Consider the following 16,702-nt stretch of genomic DNA (forward strand, 5'->3'; position numbering starts at 1 on the left):
ATCCAGTATCTTAACTATTACACAATTAACATAACACAGACAGTTCTAGTCAGAGTTTTGTTATTTATCAACAAAATTGGTCTCAATTGCTCTGCTCAACTTTGATAATGTTCGATATTATGAGACTTTTTATCAGGAGTACTTATGATTTCACCAGAAACATCTTTGCTATATGTGTAAGTAATTTTAATAACTATTAAATATACTTTCTATCAACAAACAAACAACTTGAAAACACAATAATATTATGTTTACATTATTTTGAGCTCTGCATTTATTGTTCTAGCTTTTAGCAAACGCCCCTTCAGTCTAACGAATAAAAATATAACTGGCTTCGCTAATACGTAGACCGAGATTGACTTTAAGAACTATGATAAGGGCGAGGCTCGATACAAAACAAAAGGTTACAAACTCTCTCTCTGAAGTTACTGTATTACGTAAAAATGGCGCCAACAAGCGAAGACGAAGAAATTAGTCCCTTAGGTATGTTTTGATGCTATTTTCTTTAATATCATCCGCTGAAATGTTCATGTTTGTTTATTTTTAGCGAGCGTTTAACAAAAATTTTTTTTGTGCGATAGAATTGCGCGGATTAACATTGCAATCACAGTACTAATGCCTTATAACTTGAATTGTCCAGCCACCGTTGATAGTTATAATGCCTGAAATAGTCATATTACGAGAGTCTGTGTTTATGCAACTGTCTCTAGAGCTATTGTGTTTTTGTTACAAACCATTTACAAAATTTGCAATCCTAATATATTCTCCTGACAGCATCCGCGTACAGCCTTGAACAATGCATGCTTAGTCATTGTAATCTGTGATTGTTCCATGGTTACAGATAAATATTCACTAGCAAAGGAACGCTCAAGGCGAGATAAGTCAGGGTCTAAAGCTAAAGCAAGAGCAGATCTGTTGGCAAAAATAAAAAATGCTAAGGTCTGTGGAACGAAATACGTCCAGCAGGTATGCTTTCCAGATATCTATTTTCTGTAATACTTCCGATCTGATATCAGTTGTTTATTTTCTACGATGCTTCAATAGATCACTTCTAGTAGTTGATAGCAAACTAGCTTGGATGAATTATTAGCATTTGGTGTGTGTGTAATATATGTCTAATCGCTGTTACCTCAACCAGTATGACAAATTGCAATGATTTGCTGCAGGATACAGATGATGATCTTTATGAAATGGTGGATGAGGAACAATACGCTGAGATTGTGAGAAAAAGGAAGGAAGACAATTGGATTGTGGGAGGTAAACTGTTTTGTAGGACGCTATGCATATTAAATTATTGTTAATAACTAATGATACTATTTTCTCTGTTGCCTATTTAACATTTGTGTCCATTAACACTCAAACTCAAATTTTAAAATGATTGTAAAACTCTTTAGGATTATGGGTGCCACGTGGGAGTATGGCCAAGTCAGTATTGCACATAGGAGTGCATATTTGCAAATGTTTTTTAGCTGTTCATGTTTATTTAAAAATAGTTAATAAAAAGCGTTTTTAACATAAACAGCTTGAAAATGTTTTTAAAAAATATTTAAAAAACATTTTTAAGCGATTTGTGTCTCAATGTTCATTAAGTTGCAAGACGATTAAGGCTCAAATGCCGTGAAATTTAATATTAACTAGCTGCATTACCCGTGTTCGGGAACAGATTTACGTAAAGCAATAGTTTTATTGATAGTTGTCTTTCATATTGTAAAACAACTCCAAATATGCAATCTACTGAAATTTTTGTGCTGATCAGACTGCATACACATATGCAGTCGTACATGGCAATAATGTTGGTGAGAACAATGGAAATATGCAATGTGTTTTACAGCTAGTCTACAATGCATCAGTCTCGAATCACTCAAATCGGGGTTGTCCTAATTTTGTACATAGAACTGGTAATGAAATTGACATTGCTAGGCAAACTCAAGTTCTTCAAACTGACAATATTGAAAAGTTTTACATATTTATTTTGAGAAGTTCTAGAAAATATTTTGCTATTGCACTGCTAAGCTATTGCCAGCATTTATTGAATTGAGACTTCTACATGTGTAAAACACTAATCATGACTCACCAGTTCTTCGTCTATAGCCTGTGTTTTGACATGGTATATACAAACTGTGCAGCAGTAAGGTGGTTATGTTGATAAAATTTATTATCAATAAAATCTACTATATAAACTACATATATGGCCTCTCGTCTTTTCAACGTAAGGCATTACATCTGGAGCATTTTTAGACATTCGTCACATAAAAAAATTCGGCTCTATACTGTGTTGCAGAACTGTAGTCAAGTGCAAAGTTTTCTGCCCATACACGGCGCCTGGTAGCAGCTGCTGTAGTTAGTGCATCTTGCTGTTGTCACCGTTTCATCTGCTCTGAAATTTCAGCTCGCCTAGCATCTGTTGTAGCTAGTGCATCATGTTCTTGTTGCCGCTGCATCTGCTCGGAGGTTTCTGCACGTCTGGTCGCTGTAGCGGCTGCTCTGAGCCGTTTGAGTTGTGCTGGGTCGGCTCAGCAGTCTCTGCACTTGTAGCAGCTGCAGCATCTATTCTGGCCTGCTCTCAGTGTACCTGTGTTTGCTCAGCGGTTTCTGCTCTTCTAGCAGCTGCTATTTTGTTTCGTTGTAGGCGTAGCTGTGTTTGCTCTGCAGTTTCTGCACTTCTAGCAGCTGCAGTAGCAGTTCTGTTTCGCTGTGGGCGTAGCTGTGTTTGCTCTGCAGTTTCTGCTCGTTTAGCTGCTACTTTGCGAATTCGCTCTCTTTCTTTACGGGAATCAATCTGTTCTTGCGTTTGGGCAGTAGGCTTTTTGGGAGGCATTGTACTGCTTTAGGCGTTTCTAAAAGTGAATGAAATGGTATGCTTTTTTGTAATATACGCTGCTCGCTTTCTTCTTACCGTCGCAAATTTTGTAGTAGCTGTAGTTCTGTAGTACTCGTAGCTGGAAGAAAAGTAAAAGTAAGTCAGCTGCGGAAGAAAATGAACATGAAATGAAATTACTATCACGAAAAGTTGCCAATCCAACGTTTTTAAGTAGTGGAGGTGTGTCAATTCATAGACAATGCAACATTGAATAAGAAATACTAACCTTTTCGATGTAGAAATTTAGTAGGTAAAATGCAGTAGCAGTACTCGTGCAAGTTCTGTAGTAGCTGTAGTACTCGTAGCTAGAAAAAAAGTAAGAGCATAAATATATATACCTAGATTGGCCAATAGGGAAAAAGCCTGTCAGACCAAAATAGCACGACGCAACGTCACTGTATTGTACTTCACGCTTGACTGCACTGCTGTTTACAATGAATCTAATGGGAAGAAGGTAACAAAATTACATTTATTTTCACATAAAAACCTTCTTGTATACATAATCCAGTAAACTAAAGCAATTCTGTGATAATATCTGATAACCACCATAGATTAAAACTATAAAAGCTATGAATTGTTGCACACAAATCATGAGCCATCATGGCTTTATTTGCAACCCTCTCTTATCCCCATTCTCTCTTTTCCCCTTCTCCAAAGAATAAGTTAGAAGGGGGAAAGAGAGAAGGGGAATGGAGAGGGGAGGGGAAATAGCCCACCCACTCAAAGAGCCAGACCTTGGCTAGGTAAATAGACTAATATGCTGAACTAAACATGACTAAATATGATGAGTATGCAAGTATGTCTGAAGTCAAAAATGAGACAGAATGATGATTTTACAGCTGGCTAGGTCACCAAAGCTGAAGTGTAATGATTGTATCACTAGCATCGTGGATGTTACCAACGTTGATGTAAACCAAGCAACGAATTCCCTAATTACAGTTAAGAATCAGGGTGGTTTGACTTTGTCTTCGCCTGTGGTGATTGAGGTTTGCAACCACAGCGAGAAAGTTGCTTGGTAGCGCTGGATTGATGAAAAACTTTGCCAGGCTAGCACTAATTGCCACCACTAAGAAGCCAGTCACGAAAGGACAATACCAAGCTATTTGTACAATATGCATAAGCAAGTTAAAGGTTGACTTGCAACAAAATTCACATTACAGTTATTTGGTATCATAAAATTCACCATGCCTTACTCTGTTGTGTTGTAGGTGTGAAATATATGAGAAGGTGATTACAAGCTCTTAAAAGCTAAAAACTTATACAGTCATACTTCAACTTACGAGCTTAATGCGTTCCGAGACTGAGCTTGTATGTTAATATACTCGCATGTTGGTGCAATTTATTTATATATCAAACAATTAAATATATATTGCTTGGTTTCCATACTCTAAAAATGCAAATAAAACACTCAAAACAAGATATTGTAACAGAAAGAAGATGTTGGTTATTGTCATAATTTACCACATGCTTTCAAAAAGCAACAATCAAAAAATAATACAAGGAAATGTGATTATTTAAAATGTAAAATTAAATACATACAATAGCAGCTAATGCTAGCATTTGCGAGAGAGGGAGATATAAGTTATCCTTCATTACAACAGTTGTCTTTGATAAATTTGAATTTTATCAATGTCTTTAAAGACAAACTCTAATGTTGGTATGGTATTGGCCTTCGATCTAGCTTTTTTCCCAATACCAGGTGATACTTGGTAGCTTTCACTAGTGAAGTGGTCTGAACAAAGTACAGAAGATTTACTTGGGGTCCACTGTTCTCGTCTCACTGCTTTAATCCAGGCATCCTTGCGATCAGCAGCAGTAGCAAAACTTAACAAGTAATAAAAGATACATACAATTAGTGGTGTTTTTTGCTCATTGGATTATTGACTTTTTGCCTTTGAGAAGTGTAGCATTAACCTTGTCAAATAATGGAAACTTTTAAGCCTGATTATAGCCAAAGATAACCATGCTCCAAGCCATGCTCATGTAGTATGTTCATGAATTCTCCCAACGATTAGCAGGGTGAATGTTTGTTATATTGTCCTACCTGTGGAAGCTTTTCTCTGGGCATTTTCTTGGATAATTGGAACATCCAAAAGCAACGCAGCAATTCTTACTAGTCCTCTCAGATGACTGTGAGCTTGATGAATAATGGTGAGATCGCTGCCAAAATAGCAATGAATATGAATTCCATTCTGACTTAGTGATTTATAGCAAGATGGTATCCAAATTAATGACTCAAGCATCACAAAGTAGCAGTATTACACAAGCAGCTCCTTGGGCAAAGTTAAGGAAACCTTCCAAGAGAGAGTCAATCAGTTAATGAATCAAACAAGTTGAAGTTGATAGTAACTTGACAAACAATGATGTCTGCTGATTTGATTGTCTTCAATAATTTTTTCAAAGTGTCAAATATGGGGAAAATATGTCCACTATTGGTATGAAAACTGTTCTAGTTTTTACTATAAAGCCTTACAGCTGATATTTAGGAGTTCCAAGCCTATCTTTGATATTAAAAGTAGTAAAAAACTCACCTTAGCAGCAGCTGACACACCCTTCTCAGCTTCAGCCATTGTAAACTAATGATGAATCTTGCGGTCAGTCAAGCGTAAGGTACAATATGATTACGTTGCGTCATGGCATTTAAGTCTGACAAGGCCACCAATGGGGCTAGCTATTATTGGCCAATTTAGGTATATATATCTATGAGTAAGAGTAACTCAGCTGCGGAAGGAAATGAACATGTTTACTATCACAAACACTGGCAAATCCAACGATTTCAACCCTTTCACTGAAGTAGACTCATTTATGCGTTTTCTATGGTCGATCGCCGTAGACACATTTTTGCGACTTTACCAGCAATTGCTAGTAACTGAATTTTATTATTCGCTGATAACATAACCAACTATCTTTGAGACTTTTATGGTAGTGACAGTGTTGTCCTAAAATTTCTCTATAAAATTAGTCTAAAGTTTAATTTTAAATTTTTGTTTGAGATTTTCCAACATAAAAACGAAGATTTTTTGTGCAAGTTCATTAAATGCGTCCGAGTTAGAAAACAAATAACTACTTATGTTGATGGCATTATAGCCGATTCAGATTTTGGGATCACACAGATAATTAAAATAGCAATAGCAGCACTGACTCTGATGGTGGTCAAAGTAATAGTTTTGTAAGAATAAGGAACTTTGTAGAGGATCGTTTTAGCTTTGTAGCTTCACATCGCTTTATCAATGCACAAAGTGTAAATACAATGAATTTTTTGCATAGCAGTGTTTGTTAACATGTTGGCAAAATGATGTGTATAACTAAAATAAACGTTCTAGATGGAGTATGAAATTAAAAAAATATTGTATACATATCATGAAGCAATATCGGCAAAATGGTTGACAGCAGGCCGATAGCTAAATTTGTACATGGACGCAAGTGAAATGGTTATGTAGTGGAGGTGTGGCAATTCATAGACAATGCAACATGGAATGAGAAGGACTCACCTTTTTGATGTATAAATTTAGTCGGGGAGAAAAGCGTTTTTTCCAGAGGCCCTAAGAAACAAACGTTCACATGACCTTCTTGGTACACGTTGGCAGTAAATATTAATTACATGTAAAGTACTACTCATTAATTTATTTACTTTAATGAGTAATACATTTGTATAGCTGTATAGGCACCTTTGTGTAGGCCACAGAACTCAGGACGGTGTTTTTAACACGGCAGCAACTTTGCTGTTTAAATCGGAACAGTACCGTTGTGCACTGCAAAGAGGCGCGCTAACTGGAGATTGCGGTAAATGCGCCTTAGCGGTGAAAGCAAAACCACAGATTCGCTGCACCTCAATATAAGCCGCTTGGCTCAAATCGTCCGAACAAAGCAGCGGCTAATAGTCTGAAATGTATTTACTACTCATAATAATTCAGTTGGCTTCGTGCGACCGAATGGAAAAAGAAAGACGGCTCTATAATTTATTTACTGTTACTACTCATATGTATTAATTTAGTTCGCTTCGTACGACGAAAAAAGGAAAGACCGCTCTATAAGGCGGACACACAATTACACAGACAGACAACGATTGCCGTTTATATAGTAGATAACTAACAGATTGTTTTATGCCAATAGCACCTTTCATTGGGTTTCAATGACATCTTCCATTGGTTTGAGCGTAAAGCTCATGAAGCTATTCCTTTGTTGTGTTTTCCCAAACATTAGTTCATGTTTGTAAGCTGTGTGCGATTTATAACTGCTCTGTTTGTCTCTTAGTATTACTGATGAATAGTTACTTTAATTAGTAAGTGTATATCGTTAAATTATTCAGTACATCTGTATATTATGATCAATGGCGTAAGTTGTACAGTAAGCTTGTAAGATGTAAATTATGTTTGTCTCTCTGCGCAGGAGATGGTTATGAGGAGGATGGGAGGGAGATATTTGATGAAGAGCATCGTGAATTTGGTGACGACTTGCCCCGAAAAAAAGGTTTGGTGTAAAATCTATTATTGCTTTGAAGACTCAAGTTATGCAAGTCAATTAACCTTGTTGCTGCCAGATGGTCTTGCTGCCAGATGGTTTTGCTGCCAGATGGTCTTGCTGCTGGATGGTCTTGCTGCCGGATGGTCTTGCTGCCAGATGGTCTTGCTGCTAGATGGTCTTGCTGCTGGATGGTCTTGCTGCTGGATGGTCTTGCTGCCAGATGGTCTTGCTGCCGGATGGTCTGGCTGTCAGATGGTCTCTTACACTTTTTGCCATAACAAGTTTGATTCTTAACTCATTCGCACCCAAACCGAATTAACTCGCCTCTCAACTTTACCTACTCATTTTATCGCTATTTTTAAATTACAAAAGCCGAGTTTTGATTAGTTGAGAAGAAAATTTTCTGGCAAATCTGCAAATGTGCCTCACGGATATCTCTGGCAAAAGTTAACTAAAATACTAGACCCATATCGAGGTCTGCCTAAACCGGAAATCATTGTTGCAACTGGAAATTTTATCTCTCGCGATCAATTTTTTTCAATCCCAGAAGTAAGTATGCAGATTCAGAAGTGGTAAGACACTAAAAACTGCATAAATCAAATTAAAACATTGTTTTTATTGTTTTAAAGTTGTCTTTCATTCTTAGTTTTGCCAATTTGAGTCGTTATGCTCGAATAAAAAAGCACTTTGTAAGCAGTCAGCCGGAGTCAGCCTGAATTTATCATCATTCACTTTCGATAGGATTATATGGATTCTTAGAGCACTCTATGAAGTCTGAAAAGTCAAGAACAAAGTTATTGAACATATTTTTATTATTTGAAACATGTTTATGACAGTTTATCTGAGTTATATTGGCATGTAGATTAGCTATGTTTTGGTTTGAAGGATGATACTTGCGAGGAAAAGTTCGAAATTAAAGTATGTAATCAATGAGTAATTTTAGTCAAATTTTGTATATTTGGCAGTTTTTATAGTGCAAGTCTATCTTTCTTTCAGCAAATAACAATTTTTTCAAAGTCGGAAATTTCCTGAAACTACCTTCTTTGAGACACAGATCTACATGAAAGGGACATGAGTTATCTATATGAATATAATATTATTTGAAAGAGGAGACGTGGCTGGTTCTTGTGAAACTTGAATGAGTAAATTACCTCAAGTCTGTCTCTTGTAGTAGTAATTTTAATTAAGGGCAACTTTCTGAAAAACGAGCGATATTTGGGGCTAATTGCCTGGAAATTAGTCGGGTGCGAATGAGTTAAAACTTCAGGGGTCATCAGTTTATTAATTAAAATTCACTTTGTACATGTGCTGGGCACGAGTACTTCTTGACCAACGAGTTTTTCGGGTATCGGGTTTGTTGATACGAGTTTTATGTCTAAAATTTATAAACATCAGACATATCTTAAAATTTACAATGCAATTATAATTCTATTCAATTTATTTTTTACTGTTTTCGATCGGCCGATATTTGTGCTCGCAGCGTTAACAGGCGGGTTGCTAAACAGCGCTTAGAACGCAGAGCGCACTAGACCATTAGCGTTTTCGATATCAATGAGTTTACTGCCTCAAACTTCTTAAAATCTATCTTAGAACTTTTTGATGTATTTATTATAAATCCTTTAATTTTCCGAAACTTTGCTAGCCCATCAACAATCTGCTTGAAAGCTGTATTTCGCCTTGCAGGGTGATCAATAAACATGATTGTAATACATGTACTTCTCATCTCAATATTCAGATAGATTGCAATTATAATTACAGTGCATCTTCGGGTTACAATTACTCTGTTACACAATTTTTCCACCTTACGAAGTAGAATATGATGATTTTTCCAGCTCGTCTTGTCAATCTTATTTTACCATACGAATTCAACAAAATTTCCGCCGAGTTCAAATTTGGCAGTCGTTGTGCTTCTTACATAGATTGAAATAACAAAGATGCTAATATTCTGTTTGCTAAAAATTTTCTCAAAATACCTGAAAGTGATATAATGACCAATTCCTATCAGTTCGGCATTCCTCGTGTGACAATTAGTACATGATATTTCCCTTGACGACTATTTGCAAAGTTGGAGTTATGATTCCTTTGAACAAAGGGTCAGGGATCAGACAACTTCTCATAGTCTGCTAACAAAAATCTACTTTACCCTAGGACACTTATGTATTAGCGTCATCTTACTTTCGCCTTTTCGCGGAGACATCTTCTTGCGAAAAATTTATGAGCGAAACTAAACTATCACAACGAACGAGCGAAAACGCGCAATTAAATAGCTTTATTCATTGATATCCACAATAAAATCGTCAATAGAAATGCAGATAATTGTCGTGTGCGGTTGGGCTCAATGGGAAATTTCTGGTAAACTCATTATAGCTAATACACCCACTGAGCGGCATGGCAAAGCAAATTAAGATGATGATATCAGTTTAGTCACCGAGTTTGTGATTGATGAGGATGAAAGTCTGGTAGGTGAAGTCATAAATTTGAATAATAATTATTGTAGTGATGAATTTTATTACCAACCAAAAACAATATCAACCCTCACCAGGTCCAACCGCGTTATAAAGTTTTGGTTGTGATGTTGGTTGTTATCTATTTTCTTCTTGGGATTTGAGTGTGAAAGTCATGGCGGGAGGGACCTAGACGTCATTGATAGTCCAAGAAACAAATGTCAGCAAGTGATCAAATTGAATTATCGATCTCACCCACACATTTCAACCTACGGTTTACAAATACGAACTAGTCCCAAATTGAAATTTTTTCCTTATTAGCGAACTGGACCTGAGGAATGTAATCTGTGTTTTCCACTGCATTTATTTTCACATCTCTATATTTTCGCACTCATCAGAGCCGCGAAATTAAGTTGCAGTGAAATTTGACTCTGTGTGCTACTCACAAAACTAAATACTAGCGAAATAAAAGTGTCCTAGGGTATTACAAAAACAGAATCGTTCAGGCTTTTATGCCGAATTAGGTCAGCAAAGGTTTTATTGAAGGCTAAAATTATAGCGAGAACGAAGCCAGAAACTAATAGGTGATAGAACATTAGTTATAAAAAGTTTAAATTCAGTAAAATAGTTGAAAATACATACTAGAATTTAGCTCTGTGTAGTAAGCTAAGCTTATTTAAGGTGAGTTCAAAGTTTATGTTATACGTACATCTGTCTTGAAGGTAGGTAAGAACTCTCTACGGTGCATGCTGCACATAGCACATTGTAATGTTACATTATAATCCAGATCATAGCCAATAAATACACTAAAGTTACTGTAGGTAAATATAATTACTAAGGTTAACATACTATTTTGTTACTAATTGTTAATATACACATGTACAAAGTACTTGTATAAAATTTTGATTATTTTTACCAGGGGATGTTTGCATTGTATAATTACTATATACCCCTACTATACCCCTTCCTACTATTTTTTCACCATATGTAGCCAAACCTGGAATGGATTAAAATCATATCTTGAGGGTGTACTGTAATTCTAAACAATTTATCAATTATTTAAATTCATCGGCATTCTTATTGCTGTTATGGCCATAGTTGATGTTCAAGAAAAGAGCTCTTACAGTATTTAAATAGTTTGTCTTGTCTTCAAAATTTTTGTAGGTATTCACTCAATACATACATGTACAGTAATACTTCAACTTACGAGTGCTCCAACGTACGAGAAACTTGAGATACGAGCCAGCTTTCAAGCAAGTTTTAGCACTAACATACGAGCCATGTTTGAGATACGAGCACTTGATTCAGTTGCCGAGTATGCCAGAGGTGTTTTATGAGAACAGCATCACTCTGTATTTTTCAAATGCTCAGGTTATACTGTTGTACCGTGTTTTTTGTGCACGATTTTCAGTGCAGAATTATGGGAATTAAAAGTACTGTGCGTAGACTGAAAGTTTGCCAGTAAAATGAATGATAATTCGAAGAAAAAGCAAATGATAACAATTTATATTAAATGGAAAATTATTGAAAAATATGCAAAATGTGTATGCGTGTTTGAGCTAGCTCAGCAATATGACAGAAATACATCCACAATTATCAAACAGAAGGATTATATTCAGGGCATTTAGTTCGGAAAAGGACTAACCATAGTTTCTAAACGGTGCAGCGATCTTCACGACCGCTGATGGCATTGGACAAACAATTGGCCGGTGACAGCGTAACTGAAACGATGCTATGTGAAAAGGCCGGTGCTATCTATCAAAACTGTAAGAGTGACATTCGGACAAGTTGGCTAGTGGTCGTGCATTAACCCTTTATGACTACACCTGTGTTCGTCCTAATTGCAACATGTTGAAAGGGCGACAAAGGCAAACATCCTTAGATAGGTTTATCTTAAAACGGCCGGCTAGTCGTGAAAGCGAAGCAGAGGAAAAATTAGCTAACCAGCGAGAAACTGAAAACTATGATTGCCGAAGAAATTTTACTTACGTTAAGTTAAAAATGAAAGTTTGCTTTTAGGTTTGCTTCTAAGTTTGTCTTTTAACACTGATAAAATTCAAATTTATCAAAATCAACTGTTGTAATGAAGGATAACTTATATCTCCCTCCCTGGCAAATGCTAGCGGTAACTGCTATTGTATGTATTTAATTTTACATTTTAATTAATCACATTTTAATTAATCACATTTCTTTGCATTATTTTTTATTTGTTGTTTTTTGAAAGCATGTGGTATGTTAGGACAATAACCAACATGTTCTTTCTGTTACAATATCTTGTTTTGAGTGTTTTATTTGCATTTTTTTAGAGTATGGAAACCAATCAATATATATTTAATTGTTCTATATATAAATAAATTGCACCAACATGCGAGTAAATTGACATACGAACTCAGTCTCGGAACGCATTAAGCTCGTAAGTCGAAGTATGACTGTAGATATAAAATTCAAACTGTTTCATGGTTTTATGGAAGTCATTTTAGTCGTAACATTTTGTCATAATAATTAAATTTTCATTTTTTCTGGCCTCTAAAGACTTGTGAAAAGGTATTCAGCCTAATATGGCTATTGTATAGGGTGTAAGAGATACACCTCAAACTTTATAAAAATCATTCAATATGGTGTTCTGATTGTTCCAAAGAGAATGTCCTTTTTAAGTTTGATGTTAACCGCATGTAGTAAAGACTCTCAAAACAAGTTGTTTATTTTTATATGACCTAATATTGTTAACGCCATATTAAAGGTGGGCATACAAAAATTGGGCATATTAAAGTTGGGCATACAAAAAGTGGGCATTTTAAAGGTTGGCATGCGAAAAGTGGGCATATTGAAGGTGGGCATATTAAAGGTGGGCATACGAAAAGTGGGCATTTTAGAGGTGGGCATTTTAGAGGTGGGCATACGAAAAGTGGGCATACCAAAAGTGGGCATACGAAAAGTGGGCATTTTCAAGGTGGGCATACAAAAGGTGGGCATGCGAAAGGTGTGACTACAGACCGACAAAATATATTTTTTGATTAGCCAATGCATTGGTGATTTATGGTTGGAAAAGAGCATGTTGGTACAGATAGAACCGATGCACCTGTTATTGGCGTGATTTATGGTTGGAAAAGAGCATGTTGGTACAGATAGAACCGATGCACCTGTTATTGGCATGATTTATGGTTGGAAAAGAGCATGTTGGTACAGATAGAACCGATGCACCTGTTATTGGCGTGATTTATGGTTGGAAAAGAGCATGTTGGTACAGATAGAACCGATGCACCTGTTATTGGCGTGATTTATGGTTGGAAAAGAGCATGTTGGTACAGATAGAACCGATGCACCTGTTATTGGCGTGATTTATGGTTGGAAAAGAGCATGTTGGTACAGATAGAACCGATGCACCTGTTATTGGCGTGATTTATGGTTGGAAAAGAGCATGTTGGTACAGATAGAACCGATGCACCTGTTATTGGCGTGATTTATGGTTGGAAAAGAGCATGTTGGTACAGATAGAACCGATGCACCTGTTATTGGCGTGATTTATGGTTGGAAAAGAGCATGTTGGTACAGATAGAACCGATGCACCTGTTATTGGCGTGATTTATGGTTGGAAAAGAGCATGTTGGTACAGATAGAACCGATGCACCTGTTATTGGCTGAACTCGTTTATACTAACGTTCTCAGTTAAATTTTAAACATTTTGAATGCATGGCAGTTAAATCTTCAATTCGTTTTTAAACATTGATGACAACAAGGCATCACGCAAGCAGCTATGTATAAATTGACAAAGATATTCTCACCTGTGACAGATATATAAAAGCTACTAGCATAAACTGGAACTCTTCATAAACCTTTCAGATAGTTATTTAGTAATTGAATTCCTTTTTTGAAGTTTGATTTGTCATAAACCTAATGTGTTTTTGTACTTGGCTGTTTTTACCCGTAATAATTAGCAATTTTTTCAGCAGACAATAGCAATGCAAGTAGCTGTACAATTATTTCTACCACGAGTTGATGAGTCATATTATGCTGACAATTCCTAGGTAATGGTAAATCTAGGAGCGATGTTATGGTCTTCATGTGGTTCGGACCAATTCTAGGAGGATTCCATTTGTCAGTATGACTCACCATTTAGTAGCGACGGCGTGTGTAATCACCGCAAATATTTACGCCGCGCGTCTGCGATGTATTTCATAGGTGTTTGTGGCCAGGCCCTAGCGGGTTGCAAGCGTTCAAAAATGAACTTAAGATTGTTATGAACTGCCAATGCATCATGGTTATAATCAGAAGCTGGACAGTCATGGTGATTTATTTTTGCACATGACGATGAGTTAGCCTGATAACAATAGTAGCTTTTGGCCTTCAAGCACTGGTGAAGGATTCTGAATGCAAGAAGGTCATTGGTGTCGCTAATGATGATATATTCTACCTTATACTCTCATGTTTTAGGGGAAAAGAAAAAGAATCCAAATATTCAAAAGCCTGGCTCTACGCCAAGTATTACCTCAATGTTTGCCTCGAGTGCTGCCAAGGGTAAACTCAAGCCTAAAAAGGTTTGAAAGGATAATCATTCCTACTAGAAACTGTTATTACTTGCAACTCTCAACGCTCTATGTCACATTTCCAGCTTTCCAATCTCTAGAAAATAATGAGAAAAATTATACATAGTGCATGCCGTTGCTATATTTTATACAAGCTGCTTTTATACAAGAATGACCTCAAACTATTTTTACCATTGACCTTGGCCGGAGTGGGTGAATTTGTTAGCCTGTGATTACGATTGTAATCAAGTGAAGGACTTTAGTTATGAATTCACTCATCGATGTGATCATCAACAAAACAGTGTAACCTTAAACCATAACTGCCACGTACAACTTTAATCGTTTTTTCTAGGTAAATCAGACACACTGTTTCCGATTTTGTACTCGAAATAAAGATTGGTCCACTAACTTTCAGAGTAATGAAGGCTTTTTAGAGTCTTTTAATATCGGTCTCGAAAACAACACGATCGGCACAACAAGCTCCGCCCATAAATATGTGACGTACGCTAGCTTTTTAGGAACGGAAATTGGGAATGTTTATTCCGATTTAGAATGATAGAGATGGGTGTCTTAAAACCCATTATTATCTAAATTCAGCCTTCAAAATAATCTCACTTTTATCTGAAAGGTAGATAAGCTATTTAACATTGCATATTTAAAAATAAGCTCAAAAAGCGTGATAACAACGCCAGCTTGTGATTATGTTACAATTTATACAATCAGATAATGTTACTTTTATATCAGATCATAACCACTATATATAGCTATTTGTTACGTTATGAGCGTAGTTAGTGGACAATTAAAAACACATTTTCTTATCATAATATTCTGTTTTTAGGTGGTTCTCTCATAGTATGAGAACGGATTAATTTGTATTTAGTTATTTTACATAGGAAATAGTGCTTTGAGATGTGAGAAAATTGACATACAGGCTCAGTCCCAGTCCCAGAACGCAATAAGTTCGTACGTCAACGCATGACTGTAATTGCAGTGTAAAAGATTCAAACTTATTGTAATGTTACACATTCATTGTAACAATATAGTAATTTAAAGTGAAAACAAATTGTGATGAATAATAATTCCCCATTTGACTGTTTACGACCTGAACATTGAATCATTAAAGGGGTTCACTTCCACCAAGTTTCAGTAAACACATTTCTAACGCACATTTAGATGTACAAAGTCCGTCATCTCTGTTAGTGCGTCGATTATTAACGTTGGAACAACTTACCTGCTATCAATGATTCATTTTTCACTAATCGATTAAAAAAAGGCCACACATCACAATTTTTTCCTTGATTCTGACCGAAATGAACAAAAACACAGAATTATTCAGCTGAAATTCATAGAATTGTCAGAGCTGTGCATGCGCACCGAAATTGTTGACGAAACGCTTTTAATTGGCTAAACAAATTATTAGTGAGCACAATTCTAGCAGCTTTTGCAATTTATGTAGTCCGACGCACATAACACGACACGCAAGAAAGTTGCTTGTGCGATTTGACATAGTAAATACGATGCAATTGACTTGATTGCGCTAAAGATGGCAACTTTGTCTACAACGGAATTTTTGCTGCTTAAAAAAGAAATTGTTATTATTAAAAAAGAAATGATTTGTAGCCATGGTGTTCGAACGATAAAGAATCAATAGTAGCTCAATTTAGGCAGTTGCATCGTATGTACTACAGTATGTCGAATTGCGCTGGTACTTTTATTGTGTGTCATAATACGGGTCTTGGACTATATAAATTGCAAAAGCTGCTAGAAGCGGGCTCACTAATAATGAGTTTTGCCAATTATAAGCGTTTCGTCAATGATTTCGGTGTGCATGCACAGCTCTGACAATTCTGTGAATTTCAGCCGAATAATTCTGTTTTTCATTCATGTCGGGATTTCAGTCAGGATCAACGAAAAAATCGTTACGTGTGGCCGTACCTTTACACACACTACGTTTCCTTTATTTATAAAAGATAAACACCATTCATCTTCATCTCATTGTTCCTCATCTAATTCATCCCACCAAACCATCAAGAAATTAATTATTTATTTATATCAACTTCTCAGGCGATTCGAGACGATCGCAAATTTGTGACTAAAGCTTGTATTTTTGGCTATATCTCAGTTTGTATGCTGATTTATGAACACATTTGAAACAAAAATGAGGAATTAAGACTTTACTCCTGCAAAGACCTTTTAAAAATGAACCTACACAGAATTTAGCATCTACTAGCATCTACATGTATTTCCTATGTGAATTAAAATTTTGTGAATTTAAGTACAAATTAATGTGTTATCACGCTCTGAAAAAAATGACTAAACATGTTGTTAATATTACAGTAGAAAAACGTGTTTTAATTGTTGTAATTCAGTACATGCGCTAAAAAAAGTAACAAATACCTATTTAGTTGTTA

General features: G+C 36.1%; 1 protein-coding gene across 1 annotated transcript in view; it reads left to right on the plus strand.

Moving 5' to 3' along the window:
* The first annotated feature begins 443 nt into the window (after nucleotides 1–443).
* Nucleotides 444–16,702, plus strand: part of LOC137405606 (DNA polymerase alpha catalytic subunit-like) — a 99,327-nt gene continuing 83,068 nt past the window's right edge. The window contains exons 1-6 of the mRNA XM_068091925.1: nucleotides 444–474; nucleotides 842–966; nucleotides 1,167–1,257; nucleotides 5,076–5,078; nucleotides 7,250–7,330; nucleotides 14,200–14,303. Coding sequence (XP_067948026.1) covers nucleotides 444–474; nucleotides 842–966; nucleotides 1,167–1,257; nucleotides 5,076–5,078; nucleotides 7,250–7,330; nucleotides 14,200–14,303 — 435 coding nt within the window. The remainder of the gene's footprint in view (nucleotides 475–841; nucleotides 967–1,166; nucleotides 1,258–5,075; nucleotides 5,079–7,249; nucleotides 7,331–14,199; nucleotides 14,304–16,702) is intronic.

This window comes from Watersipora subatra, chromosome 10 (genome assembly GCF_963576615.1).
Source record: "Watersipora subatra chromosome 10, tzWatSuba1.1, whole genome shotgun sequence".
Lineage (NCBI taxonomy): Eukaryota > Metazoa > Bryozoa > Gymnolaemata > Cheilostomatida > Watersiporidae > Watersipora > Watersipora subatra.